The sequence below is a fragment of the Mastigoproctus giganteus genome, chromosome 13 (assembly GCF_048544385.1).
Source record: "Mastigoproctus giganteus isolate SK-2022 chromosome 13, ASM4854438v1, whole genome shotgun sequence".
NCBI classification, from domain to species: domain Eukaryota; kingdom Metazoa; phylum Arthropoda; class Arachnida; order Uropygi; family Thelyphonidae; genus Mastigoproctus; species Mastigoproctus giganteus.
In genome coordinates this window covers 69,101,984-69,116,941 of record NC_143587.1, presented here as the reverse complement: position 1 = coordinate 69,116,941, position 14,958 = coordinate 69,101,984, and the positions used below count along the sequence as shown (strand labels likewise).

At 37.2% G+C, this 14,958-nt stretch overlaps 1 protein-coding gene across 2 annotated transcripts in view; it reads right to left on the bottom strand.

The window, feature by feature from the left end:
• wol (Dolichyl-phosphate beta-glucosyltransferase wollknaeuel) overlaps nt 1-14,671 on the bottom strand; it is a 117,410-nt gene extending 102,739 nt beyond the window's left edge. The window contains exon 1 of one of the 2 annotated variants that reach the window (XM_090388006.1): nt 14,481-14,671. In XM_090388006.1, the coding sequence (XP_090244132.1) occupies nt 14,481-14,546 (66 nt within the window). In that variant the 5' untranslated portion in view covers nt 14,547-14,671. The remainder of the gene's footprint in view (nt 1-14,480) is intronic. The other variant, XM_090388007.1, reaches the window with a different exon arrangement.
• Between the last annotated feature and the right edge of the window lie 287 nt (nt 14,672-14,958).

Here is a 14,958-nt window from a genome sequence, read left to right as displayed (position 1 = left end):
CCCATCTGGATTTCTTTCCTGAAAACTTAGCGGATGTCAGTGATGAACAAGAAGAGTGCTTCCACCAAGATGTATCTGCAATGGAAAAATGATACCAAGATTGCTCGGACTCTGCCATGATGGGAGATTACTGTTGGTTCCTTAAACGGGAAAGCAATCTGGAGTATAAAAGGAAATCATTGAGTGGGGAACATATCTAAGTAACATATATTGTGTAATAATTACAATCATGTATACTGATATTGTATAAAAACAAGGAATTTAAGAAATGCGTATATCTTTTGATGTAAACGTAACAGAAGTAAAATATTAATATTTTCATAATCGGGACATTAATTTTGTTCAGAATAACCAACTTTCGTTCCACGAAAGTTGTTGAAAAAAACATTTTGTCTGGTAGTGTTATTTTTTTAATAAATTAGAATGAAATTAAAATTAAAAAACCGTAAAACAGAAAAGTGAAGACATTGCCATATTTTCCTCATGAACCACCAGTTGGGAAACATGTTCTAGAACAAATTATTATGGAATGAATATTTTTAGAAATTTAATGGAATGCATATAAAACTATCAAAAGTTCCAGAAATGATTTTTTTTTCTGCCCTCAAATTAACAAAGGGCATCAATTAGACTCACTTTTCAACCCCCATTTAAGTTCTGAAGAGTTCATTCCTGTTAGCAAAATTGGGAAGGGACTGAATTGCCATTGCATCACCTTGTCACAGCTAATAAATGTATGTCAAAATGCACAAATTGTGTGGACATTAAACTTTCTTTTACATGAGTAAGTGTTCATTAGAACACAACTTATTATGTCAAGCTTATGGTAATGAATAACAGAGTGAAAAGTGAAGGGGTATCCACAAGCTTCCCTTAAAAAAGCTTTGCTCTCAGTCATTAAATGGAATGACAGTGTTATAATTAAACACTTTTCAACTGTCAAGGACAAGATATGGCAATAAATTTTGCAGAGTGATGCAATAAAAAGAAAAGGAAGAAAAGTGAATGGGGCTAAAAAAAATGGTTTTATTTTTATTCAAGGTAATCGCCACCTGATTGAAAGCACTTTCTAAAAAGAGTCAATGAAGTCATCCAAAGAGATGATATTCAGTTCAGTAGTTATACTTTTCTTCATGTCCTCAACATCTTTCCCATGATGAAAACTGCCTTTTCCTTAAAGGCAGTTTTAATCTTGGGAAAGAGGAAGAGGTCTGCTGGTGCTAGATTGGGAAAGTAGGGTAGATAGTTAACCTGTACAATACCACATTCCATCAAAAATATCTTCACAAGTGCAGAACAGGCAGGGGCATTGTTGTGCAACAAGAACCAGCTGCCTTTCATTCAGAATTGTGGCACCACCTGGGAAATGCGCTTCAATAGTTTTTGAAGAACATGTACATAAAACGCAGCATGACTCTTGCCCCCTCAGGTACAAATTCCTTGTGAATCTTACTTTGTTTGAACAGCAACATGATCAGCATCATCTTGACAATGGACCTCTGTAAACAATTGGGATTTGGTGATGGGTTGTACTGAAACAGCCAACACTCATCTCCAGTGCCAACACAATTGAGGATATTAGGATTGTCTTGTCAAGTCTGGATGAAGTCTTCACATGATGGCACTCTTAACTACTTCTGCTCATCCATGAAGCAGTGCAGCACAAATTTTGCACAGACCTTCCTTTCCCTAAATCTTCATGTAGAATTTGATGGATCATCTCCTTATTCATATACAACTGATCATCCATTAGGGTCAAAAATGATCTCTTTCCAATTTCCTGAACTTTTGCAACTCCATCCTCATTTCGAGAGGTTAACAGATGCCCACTGCTTAGGTCATCGCAACCATCTTCACGTCTGTCTTTGAACCACTTATACTATTCAAATACACTGGTATAACTTGACATTTCATCGCCATAAACAGTTTTTAACATTTCATACGTTTCTGTTGCAGAATTTCCTAGGTTAAAGCAAAATTTGATATCTGTTCATTGCACCATTGCAAAATCATGACACGCAACGTTAATGCTACTAACGAAGCTGGTTGCTACTTGCAACCTGTAAGCCTATTGGACAATCTCTGTACCACCATCTGTTGGAGTAAGTTTGAACCACTACATACCACCTCCATTTATTTTCAAATTCATTGAACATGACCACAATAGCTGTTGTTGTTGTTATTATTTGGTTTTTAGGAGCATTAGCAACTAAGGCCATATTACTCCGGGGATATGCAGTGGTCATTTCCTGACCTTTCTACATCCTCCGTATTTGGTGGTCACAGGTTCGAACCCCGGTCTAATCAAGAAGCGTGTGCTACGCACTGCTGCTCCTGCCCACCTGGCTACAGAGGCGCCTACCACAATAGCAACAGTCCAGGAACTTTAATGCCATACCTCATACATTTCACAAATAATTTGTTCCTGCAAGGAAAATTATTAACCATAATTGCTACAGAAATATTCTCATACATCCAAGCATAATATTCATTATCATCCTGGACTGTGGGTGCTAGAAAAGTTATTCTTCCTGCATGATAATAGCCACTTCACAGAACAGTATGCCGCCCCAACAAATCTATCAAAAAAAGTTATTTGCCATGCTCTATAGATCTATCCCCATGCCTCAAACAAATGATGAAATATTATCACTATATGATCATTTAAGTCATTCATATGACTATTACAGATCAGATGATGAGCATTCTAGAAAGTACTTTTCTGTGGCTTTAATCACCTTCATACAATTATGCTTCACAATTACTTTGCAAAGCAGTCTATCCTCGTTATCCATATATCAAAGTTAATGCCAAGATATCTTATATTCTTGCAGAGTCCTGGTACTTTTAAGATCCAGGTTATACTTATTACCAAGTAAAGAATAATTACTTCTAACATTTACAGTTATTCTAACATAATTCAATCAAAATTTTTGAATACTTTAACTCAATGGTTCCTAACCAGTGTGCTAAGGCACTTAGTATGCTGTGCCCATTTTCAAGTATGCCGCGAGATTAGGAAAAATTCCCACTGAGTTCAATGGCAATCACTATTTCGGTGTGCCAATAATATTCGTCTTTTAACTTAAAGTGTGACTTGAGTGACAAAAGATTGGGTTTGTTTGTTTGTTATTTGGTTTTTATGAGCATTAGCAAATAAGACCATATTGCTCTGGGGATATGCAGTGGTCATTCCCTGACCTTTCCGCATCCTCCGTATTTGGTGGTGACAGGCTCGAACCACGGTCTAATCAAGAAGTGTGTGCTACGCACTGCTGCTCCTGCCCACCTGGCTATGGAGGTGCGACAAAAGATTGGAAACCACTGCTCTAACTATTTTGTGCTAAAAAAGACTATCACAAGCTGCATTACCTTTGGTTAAGAATACATGAAAAGTTTACTGCTAGAACATTTAATAATATTGTTATTAAATCAGGACCCTGGGTGTGCCAAGGTCTCTATACTGAAGTATGACTTAAATGTAGCCTAGTGAATATAGCAATTGACTTGCAGGCAAAAGGATTATTAAGGATTATTATTATTAGCTTTATGGTGCAAGGAAGCCTGCGGCTTATGCTGCACCAGCCAAAAAAAAAAACATTCTGAATTACTGTGCGAGAGAGAGAGAGTAGAAGGGAATCACCAAGAAAGAGAAGAATGGAATGATGATATCCAGCTCAGGACCCTGGGTGTGCCAAGCCCATGCTCACCAAATGTGAGCCCCTGGGGTTATCCAAGGCTGCAGATTAACTGGGTCTCTATAGGCCTAGAAAAGTAAGTTGGGGAGCAAAATTAAATACATAGCCTGTTTGCAGACATTATTTGTTTAAATTTTGTAATGCTCTTGTAATCAAGACCATTGAAATTCTCAGAAAACTTATCCCACCTGTGCTTTCTATTTTCACTTTAGTGAAATTTCAATAATCCTTCAGTTTTGTAAAAAATTGTATGGATAATTTTATCATTCACCACCAAATTTTTTTAATCTGTATATTACAGTCACTATGTTATAACTAGTGATGGGCATAACTGAGAATCATAAACAAAATAATCAATTATGGCATTTTCATAATCAATTATATGCAAATTAAGCAATTACAAAATCTTAAACACAGTGATTTGATCTGATTTTATCAGTACTAAAAGTAAAGTGCTGTTTATCACTCAGCGATGTCAATTCTATATATATAGAGGTGGAAACAGAGGGTGTGTTCCGGGCAATAGTTCCATTCTATCACTACTGTTGTAGATTTCATAATCAATTAACTTTCATATTAATCGCCATATGGTGATTGACACCTGAGACTTATGCTGTACCTATTCACAAGGACACCTGAGGCTTATGCTGTACCAGCCAAAAAAATTTGAGTTACCCTGTGAGAGAGAGAGAACAAGAGTCAGAAGTAGAAGGGAATCACCAAGAAAGAGAAGAATGATGATATTCGGCCCAGAACCCTGGGTGTGCCAAGCCCATACTCACCAGATGTGAGCAATCAATTAGGAAAATGTAATCAATTATTAATCATTCAATTATGAAAATCATTTAATTATGCCTAAAACTAGTTAAAACAGAAAAGGACTGTCCTTTCAACTGAACTAAAAACTGAGCTCATGAACATAAAAATGCCTAAAAGCATCTAATTTAATGAATCTCTACTCATTAAGAAACAAGGGAAGGCATTCTCCACGATAGTATAGTGGTTTCTCCCACTTGTCACTGTTTTCAAAGAGGGTGTTTGGGTTTGAGTCCTGTGATATACTGGAGGAATTCATAGTGACCTCAATCAGACAACTGTCAGCCAATTTCAGAAAGAGAGAGAGAGTAGGATTCCCTTGAGTTATTCTTGGTTCTTTGGCCTGCACTACATTCATTCACTCAGTATGTGAACACACAAATATTTGTACAACAAAATGGCCACAGTTTTTCTCTTGGAAAAGTGGATTTTTTTAAATCTTGCCAAACAGGCTAATGGCTATACTGTACCATTGTGTTATAAATACGCAATGGTACAATACAGCCTGAGTTGTTGATGCATCAAAAACCGACCACTACAACAATAACAAAGAATGCCACTTTAACTGACATGTTTGTTTGTTTATTTGGTTTTTAGGAGCATTAGCAACTAAAGCCATATTCCTCCGGGATATGCGGTCGTCATTCCCTAAACTTTCCGCATCCTCCATATTTGGTGGTGACGGGCTCGAACCCCAGTCTAATCAAGAAGTGTGTGCTACGCACTGCTGCTCCTTCCCACCTGGCTACGGAGGCAGTTAACTGACATGATGAGGCTTCAAAATTTACATAATACCATTTGTAGGAAGGTCACTTAATGGAAATGCAAATTTCATATTTCTTGTTTCAAAAAATATGCATATATGGTAAAATTCCGCTATTCGCGGAGGTTACGTTCCTGAGAAATGCCGCAAATACCGAAAACATGAATACTGAGTTATGGCTCCCATAGTAATAAAGGGATTCCATTCCAAAATATGAAATATACAGGATGTCTCAAATATATTGGTACAAACGTTTAGGGGAGGTAGGTAACATCTAAAGGAATGTGAATCGCATAGGAACCCATAACCGGAAACATCACCGTAAGTTGGTAGACGGCACTGTTCATAAGTTGGCGAGAGGGAAAATTTCTGGTTTACTCATTCAAGCAATAGCCGCCACACGAAGAGCATGCATCGATATACGAACTGTGAGCTGGCAGACATGCATCTAGTGTATGGATTAGCAGAGGGCAATGGACGAGCCGCTCAAAGAATTTATGGAGAACGCTTCCCAGACAGACATGTACCGGACCACCGTTTGTTTGCACGTGTGCATCAAAATACGTGCGATTATGGGTCATTTAGAGGTAACAGAAGTAGTGCAGGCAGACCACGTTCGACGCGAACTCCTGCCATGGAAGAAAGTGTGTTGAATGCCGTCCAGAATAATCCTACTACCAGCACATGTGCCATTGCCTCTGCCTTAGGAGTGTCTCGTTGCAGTGTACAGCGCGTCTGGCACGACAATTCCTTACACCCCTTTGATCTCCAAAGGGTTCAGTTACTGCTCCTCCAAGATCATCCTGCACGTGTGGCTTTTGAGCAGTGATTTCTCCAAGGAAGTGTTCAAGACTTGAATTTTCTAGCCTATGTTTTGGTCACGGATGAGGCTTATTTCACTCGGGAAGGCTTATTGAATCAGCACAATGCTCGTGTGGGCTCATACCCCCATGCGGAACGTCGCTTCGCAATAAATGTGTGGGCAGGTATTGTCGGTGACTGCTTAGTCGGCCCATACCTGTTACCATCTCGCACGAACTCTGCTAAATATCGGATCTTTCTTGAACAAGTTCTACCAGGGTTACTTGATGATGTTCCAGCAAATGTGAGATGCAACATTTGGTTTCAACATGATGGGGTGCCTGCCCATTATGGAAGGTGTGTTCGTGACCATTTTAACAGGTGTTTTGGGCATAGATGGATTGGCCGTGGTGGGCCCGTTGCCTGGCTCCCACGCTCACCTGATTTATCGAGCTTTGATTTCTTTCTGTGGGGGGGCCTTCAAATCTATTGTGTATGAAGAATCGCCTGTGGAGACAGAAATGGATCTCATGGCAAGACTCGCCTGCGCTGCTGCTACGGTCAAAGAAACTCCAGGTGTGTTCGACCATGTCTGCCAATCTATGCTGCGTTGGTATCACACATGCATCGCGTCTCATGGTGGAACCTTCGAGCATCTGTTGTAACATCATGAAATGCATCCATCTCATACTCCATTGATAATATTATGTCAAATAAATGTTTGCCACTTATTACTGTCTTGTGTCATTTCTGCTTCTTGTGTCTCTGCTACTACTTTCCCGTTACATTTCCAGTTATAAGTTCCTATGCAATTCACATTCCTTGAGATGTTACCTACCTCCCCTAAACGTTTGTACCAATATTTTTGAGACACCCTGTATAAGAAAAACTAGTCTAAAGTTTTTTCTATGTATGTATTATATGTACCTTCATAATATGACCATTAGAAATGCAAGCATATGGCATCGAAATGAAAATAAGAAACAATTTAATATTAAATGTAATATTTATTAGAAATTTCAAACAAATCTTTCAAACCAGCACTTTTGCTAACTAAAAAACTTATCCTGCCAATGCTATCACCTGTTTCGCTAAAGTGTTGATAAAGAAGTTTTGCCTTTTCACGAATGATGAGTGAACTTAATGGGATTTTATTTTGAGTTCGATCTTCTATCCACAGATTTAAAGCTTTTTCCATTTTTCTAATTTAGCATCACGAGTTACAGAGCAAATTTTTGAAGCAATTAGCGCATTTTCACGGCCACTACGGCGGATTTTTTCTTCCGATTTTTTGATTGATTGTACCGTTGACTCATTGATTGTATAATGTTTTGTCACTGAGGAGACACTTTCACCATTAGAAATTTTGTCTAATAACTCAATTTCATTCGCTAATGTCATCACCTTCTTTGATCTTTTCACATTTCCCTTGTTATTTGTAGCCATATTTATGAATGGGTTAGAAAGAACCTGTCCACAATAAAGTCACTTTCTTCCGTTAACACACTCGAAAAAGTATGGTTCACACTGAAAAAGGTAGATTTATCACTTTTGTAAGCATATCAATTTATAAATTGATAAATTTATTCAATTTATAAGCATATAAATTAAAAGCAAACGACGAAACCTTCCATGACAAGCACATAACACATATGAACGAGGATTAGCGAGAAACATCCACGCTCACGATTTTGTCACCTCTCTCCCCCACCCACTGAACGCTGTTTTGACCAGAAAGATAATTTTAGTCACGCCCATGTTTTTTCATGGCAGAAAATGTTCACAGTGCTTTAAAATTCCTATTTTTTTTAGGTTTAATTTTATATTAAATCAGATACTGCGAATAGCGGGGGTATTAAATTTTAAGTCAAATCTTCTCATGTTGAGTAAACTTTTTATAATACAATATATATAATATATATATTATAAACTTTTAAAATTATTATATATTATAAACTTTTAAAATTATTATATATTATAAACTTTTTATAATATATATTCTGTAAATAAATTTAGGTTTTTGATGCATTTTCAAGTTTTTCTTTCATTTTGCATATTATCTGATTTCAATTATCTAGACAAATTTATTTCCCATTTGCCCAGATAATCTACTATATGTATATTGATGCTCCAGATGTCTTGTTATTCTGCCCCACCTTTATTCTGAAATAAACAAAAAGGTTTTTTTGAAAAAATGTGACATGGAGACTTCACCAAAAAAGGCCACCTACTATTTTGGAAACATCAATGGCATGTCATCCTATGGTGCAGGTGGTGAAACTGCACCACAGCTCTGAGCTTTGATGCAGTTACATCACCCAATCTTATGATACATCTGCATAGTACAAACTGTTTACAAAATGAAGTACAGGGTTGTTAAAATTAAAGTATCCCTATGTAGAGGGCTCTGGAGCGAGTTCTAAGGCTCGTACTGAAGAGAAATTTGGACAAGTACAATAAAGAATGAAAAATCATACAGTAGATGTTTGCCTGCATTACAGCAGCAATGCTAACAACATTGCAGGAAAAGGCACTATTAGTGAAGCTGTACTATCAGAACAGCAACAATGCAGCTGAGGCTATCAGAGAATTCTGGCATCAGAAGCACATAAGGCGTGGACCTATGACTGTTTGTGCTGTCCACAAAATGATTGCAAAATTTGAAGTGACAGGACATCTTGGTGTTCAACCAGGTAGAGGTCGAAAATGAGTGGACTCCTCTTGTGTTGAAGATGTGGCTATGGCTGTCGTGGATTTATCAAGTCAATCTCCATGTGGTAGCACAAGTGTAACAGCTATTTCTTGTGAAGTGGACATGTCGTATTCCACTGTAAGGGTAGTAATGTGTCAGGTGTTGCGGTACTATCCTTACAAGATGCACATGCTACAGCAGCTAAAGTATGGTGATGCAGATATTCATTTCACATATGCACTTCAGTTTCTGGCGCGAATGACAGTGGATATCACTTGGCCATGGAACATCCTTTGGAGTGATTACGCCCACTTCTGCTTAAATGGACAAGTGAATATGCACAACTGTCACATATAGGCAACAGAAAACCCTCAAGTTATCCAAGAGGTCCCGTTGCATTCTCCAAAAGTGACAGTGTGGTGTGGATTTATGGCCACATTCATGATTGGGCCATATTTTTTTGAACAGGTAACACCGACTGGACCCCGCACCAGTTCAGTCACTGGACAGCGATATTATGAAATGTTGGCAAATTTTGCAATATCAAAACTGGAACGTGGGTGCCTTCAGGATACCATATTCATGCAAGATGGTGTGCCACCCCACATCCACCGTTGTCCAAAGATTGCTAAGGCAACACTTCACAGACGAACGGGTCATTAGCCATTGTTTCCAGACATCTTGGCCACCCCAAACACCAGACCTCACCCCATGCGACTTCTGGTTGTGGGGGTTTTTTCAAGAACCAGGTGTGGTGGGAAGGATGTTAAACTCGGGCAGATCTGAAGGACTGCATTAGACATCACGTGCTGGCTATTCCAGTTGACATTATGTTCTGCTGTAGAAAATGCTGTTCTTCGAACGGAAACTGTTGTTGACCAAAATGGAGTACACATTGAACAATTGTAGCGCTGTTCAAGTGATTTGTATTGCCACAGTGCCATATAGTGAAAAATTTTGTAACAAATTTTTTTTTTCCAATAAATGGCAAGCGCATCCTTTATTGTACGTCCCAATTTATCTTCAATACGACATGCCCGCTTCACAAGAAACAGCTGGCACCCTTGTGCTACCACATGGAGATTGACTTGATAAATCCACGACAGCCATAGCCACATCTTCAATACAAGAGGAGCCCACTCGTTTTCGACATCTACCTGGTTGAACACCAAGATGTCCTGTCGCTTCAAATTTCGCAATCATTTTGCAGACAGTACAAACAGTCATAGGTCCACGCCTTATGCGCTTCTGATGCTGGAATTCTCTGATAGCCTCAGCTGCATTGTTGCTGTTCTGATAGTACAGCTTCACTAACAGTGCCTTTTCCTGCAACATTGTTAGCATTGCTGCTGTAGTGCAGGCAAACATCTACTGTATGATTTTGAAGAGACTGCTTTGCTTTTATACAGTACAGTAGAGCTGAGTAGTAGCGCTGTGGCAATAACTTACGATTATGCAAATAACGTACATAGGGATACTTTAATTTTAACAACCCTGTATATTAACGTTACTCTGAGGTTAATTTGCATTTGTCAATGTTAAATTTGGTTGCCACTTCTCAGCCCATCAGCTGAACATTTCTAGCCTGTTCCAGTATTGAACTGTCATTAACAACCTTGCCAAACTTTGTATCACCTGAAAACTAGTACAGCTTCACTAACAGCACCTTTTTCTGCAATGTTGTTGGTATTGCTGCTGTAGTGCAGGCAAACATCTACTGTATGATTTTGAAAGACTGCTTTGCAGTACAGTAGAGCTGAGTAGTGGCACTGTGGCAATAACTTATGATTATGCAAATAACATAAGTTATTTCCATAATCGTAACTAAGATAGTTACGTGCCATATAGTAACAAATTTTGTAACTAATTTCTTTTCCCCAATAAATGGCGAGTGCACTCTTTATTGTACTTGTTGTCCAAATTTCTCTTCAGTAAGAGCCTTAGAACTCGCTCCAGAGCCCTCTACATAGGAATACTTTGATTTTAACAACCCTGTATTTTGGAAAATCTCAGGCCCACAATACCCTCTAGCAGGCATAAACAATAATATTCACAAGTGAATAACAAGGGGAATTATCCTATAACAACAGAGTAAGCCCCCAAAAAGTCACTCCATGTAAAAATATGCTGAAAAAACATTCCATTAATAAATTTGCACTGACAAAGTCAGATCTGAAGATAAAACACATAAACCTGTTAACTCTTTCACAAGCAAGTTCCCAGAATGGGGGAATGCTAGTGCAAGTGAACTCTTGGAAATGTGGGGGACTGCAGTGGTAAATTTTCCAGAAAAGATATGGAATATGATAACAAGTTTCAGTGAACTCTGAGGAAAACATATCAGATATTAAACTCTTATGATTGTGGTAGTCACATTGTGAATAAACAGAAATTTATTTATCAGTCATTTATTGATAATGAATTAACCCTCCATTACTCATGCCCCTAAATAGAACAAATACCCTTGTGTGATGTCCAAGAGATACCTTTTTTTTTTAATTGGAAAAAACTTATTTTTAGCTTTTTTTTTTTACCAAAATAAAAACAATGTTTATTATAATCTGCTAAACTCAATTACAAAATATTAAACAAAAGTAAATGAAAAAAACCAATAATAATAAAATTTAATCATATTTTTAATTGTCTATATTTTGATCAGTTTGGATTTAGCCAGTGAAACCAAAGCTCTATGGCAAGATTAGACAACTTTTGTTTCTCTCGGATACTACACAGAAATGGAACATCTGTTTTTCTTGTACGTAAAAGCAAGAAATGCCATCTGTTAAATGCCAAACAAAAAAAATTAATTTCTTGAAAATGATAATATATCAAAATGAAAAGAGAAAATGCTGTATAATCTGTTAGAGAATACTAGTCAACAAAGATACATGGGAAGATTTAATTTCTTTTTTTTTTTTTTTTTTTATAGATATCCCTAACACAAAAGATATTAGAAAATATCTTTTGTGTTCTTCTCTCAGTAACATGAAGGTTGAGACAACAGAAGATACTTGTTGACATTAAACTTGAATTTCTGTAGAATATAATTTAAAGGAAATTAATGTGAAGGAAGGTTGTTCTAGAAAACAGAAGTTGAAAGGATAAATGAAAAAAAAACAAAAAAAAAAAACAAATTGGTTCTGTGAATTTGAAGTTGGGCAGTAAATGGATGCTGACTGGTTGCAGTACAAGTCTGGACTGGTTTGGAGGAGAAAGTGGAAATTATAGACACCAAATCAAAGGCACAGTACTCATGAAAATATCTAGAGAAACGATATGCAGCAGAAACAGGATAACTATGAGTAAGAGAGCCTTTGTAAGTGATGGGTCATTAATTTACCTGACTGCTCTCTTATGAATTGAGTCAGGGAAGCCCGAGAGAGGTTTTAGGTGCACCATCAAAGATGTGGAAAAAACATTACATGGTAGGACTGTACCGAGATTTGTACACATTCAGAAGTTGTTCAAAAGTAAAGTAATGCCAAAAGCAAAAGAGAAAACCCACTTTTTTTTTTAGATGCACAGGAATCAATATTCATGATGTGCTTGTTTGTTATTTAGCTTTTAGGAGCATTAGCAATTAAGGCCATATTGCTCTGGGAATATGCAGTGGTCATTCCCTGACCTTTCCGCATCCTCCATATTTGGTAGTGACAGGCTCGAACCCCGGACTAATCGAGAAGCGTGTGCTACACACTGCTGCTCCTTCCCACCTGGCTACAGAGGCACCTGTGCTTATGCCAAGTGAGATCAGAAGTCATGGTAATTCCTAATAGACATATGTGATCTTGTCTAGAGATTTGAGTATCATGAAAGATAAGCATAGGGGCAGTAGACTCCTTTTTATACAATATAAGACAGGGCTGAGTTTTCAAAAGACTGAAATTAATTAACTTATCTTTGCTGTACTGGAGAATTATCTGGAGATCAGCATTTAAGGAATTGGTGGTTGACATTCAAGAAGATGAAGCTGCTTATACAGGGCATGGACTCTTGAAATGGAAAGTGGAAGGCAATGTGTCATCATCTGCAAAATTACCCCACACCTGACTTAACTGTATGGCATATGGCGTAATTCACATATATACAAACTTGTACCATGCATGGGTCAACCTAGGCCAGGAAATAGTAGATGAACTAAATGAGCTGCTTTTAGTTCATGCACTAGATAAATCACGCATTGATATTACTGCATTATTCTATTTCAGTTCATCAGAATAAAAAAGAAAAAAAGAAAAAAAAAATATTTTTATTTATTCTTTTTGGTACTTGTTCTTTAATTATCCTCCCGGCAGTAGTAACAACACCACTCTAGTGATACACCAGTTATTTGGGTTAAGTAGACTTACTTCGCCTGACCTTACCTTAGCAGTGTATTTCTAGACTAGTGATGCTATGACTACTGGCAGAAGGATAATTAACAAGTACCTTATTTTTTAATATAAATCAAAGTGATTATTATTATTATTAGCCATATGGTGCAGGAAAGCCAGAGGCTTATGCCGCACCAGCCAAAAAAAAAAAAAAAAAAATTCCCAAGTTACCTCACAGGGTGACTCGGGAATTGTGAGTGAGAGAGTCAGAAGTAGAAGGGAATCACCAAGAAAAGAAAAGAATGATGATATCCAGCTCAGGACCCTGGGTGTGCCAAGCCCATACTCACCAGATGTGAGCTCCTGATACAGGGATGGTGCTCATAGATAACACCTGTTGTGATTGTTGGTAATCCATTTCTGCCAAGCCAAACAACTCAACCAAAGTAAAATAAAAAAATATATACAAAAAGAGCCAATAAAAATTTCTCCCATCTCCCAGTGTAAAGAATGAACAATCGCCTTACTGCACCAGCCTTGAAAGACTTGTTACTTTAGCTAAAATTTAGATGAAAGGCCTAATGTGACTTAAATTAAAAATGTATTACAAAATAACACATGCAGTAATGCTAAAATCACAGAAATGTTCAGTGAACACAATGACATGCATTCATTTTACTGTTTTATGTTTGATTCATGAAAAATTCTAGTTTTTAATGCTTTTGATTTTATGACTTTTATATCTGATTTAATATGTAATATCTTAATGCTGCCAAAACAAAATTACATATTATTATTATTATTAGCTATATGGTGCAAGAAAGCCTGAGGCTTATGCTGCACCAGCCAAAAAAAAATTTTCTGAATTACTCTGATAGAGAGAGAGACAGGAAGGGAGAGAGAAGAGTCAGAAGTAGCAGGAAATCACCAAGGAAGAGAAGAATGATGATATCCAGCTCAGGACCCGGGGTGTGCCAAGCCCATACTCACCAGATGTGAGCCACTGGGGTTGATATAAATTGGTATTCGAATAAATACTTATTTCCAATGCTAATTTTTGGGAAAAAAATAGTTTATACACCCGTAATTATTTATTAAGAGGTTAGCAATTCCAATTAAAAAACTCAGTCTCATTTGTATCTTAATATTAACACTGATTAATGAGAATTCAAAACGAGTTTCCCCACTAAAATAGCCCTGTTCATTTCATAAGTCCGTATTACAACTGTGACAAACTTCGGTTACAGTAACGCTTGCGTGATCGATTATAGAAGTCGCCCATATCTACCAAACTGAACATGTGAAGTCAAACCCACTGTAACGATCGAATCTACTGCAATGAACAAAAAAAAATTTTCAAACATATATATGTGTGTGTGCACGTATATAACTCTTACCAGTACTACAGCTATTACAGTGAGAATGGAGAATTTAATTAAAACATCACAAACGCATGAATCCATATTTCATGCAATCTACTCGCAGAAAGTTATAAAATAAAATAAAATGGGCGTGAAGGCTTACAAGCACCCAAAAAGAAAAGCAAATATAGTCATATTGAAATTACAAACAGCTGTCCACAACAGTAAAGCACTTCACAAGATACACAAAATTCAACACATCACAACTAGTGTTGCCAACTCTTAATAATATTTCCCGCTAGCCGCATGCTCAAAATCCACTATTTTTAACACTTAACACGCCAACTTTTTAAATTTTCATTTAGGTTAAATCCTATTAACGGGTGCCATAAAAAATAATGGGTACCTTAAAAAGACCCCTATATTATGTCCAAACAAAAACTTCCAAATTGCATATTAAATGCAGTTTATTCTGAGGAAGAAGTCAAAAATAACAACTACCGTTTAACGGAGT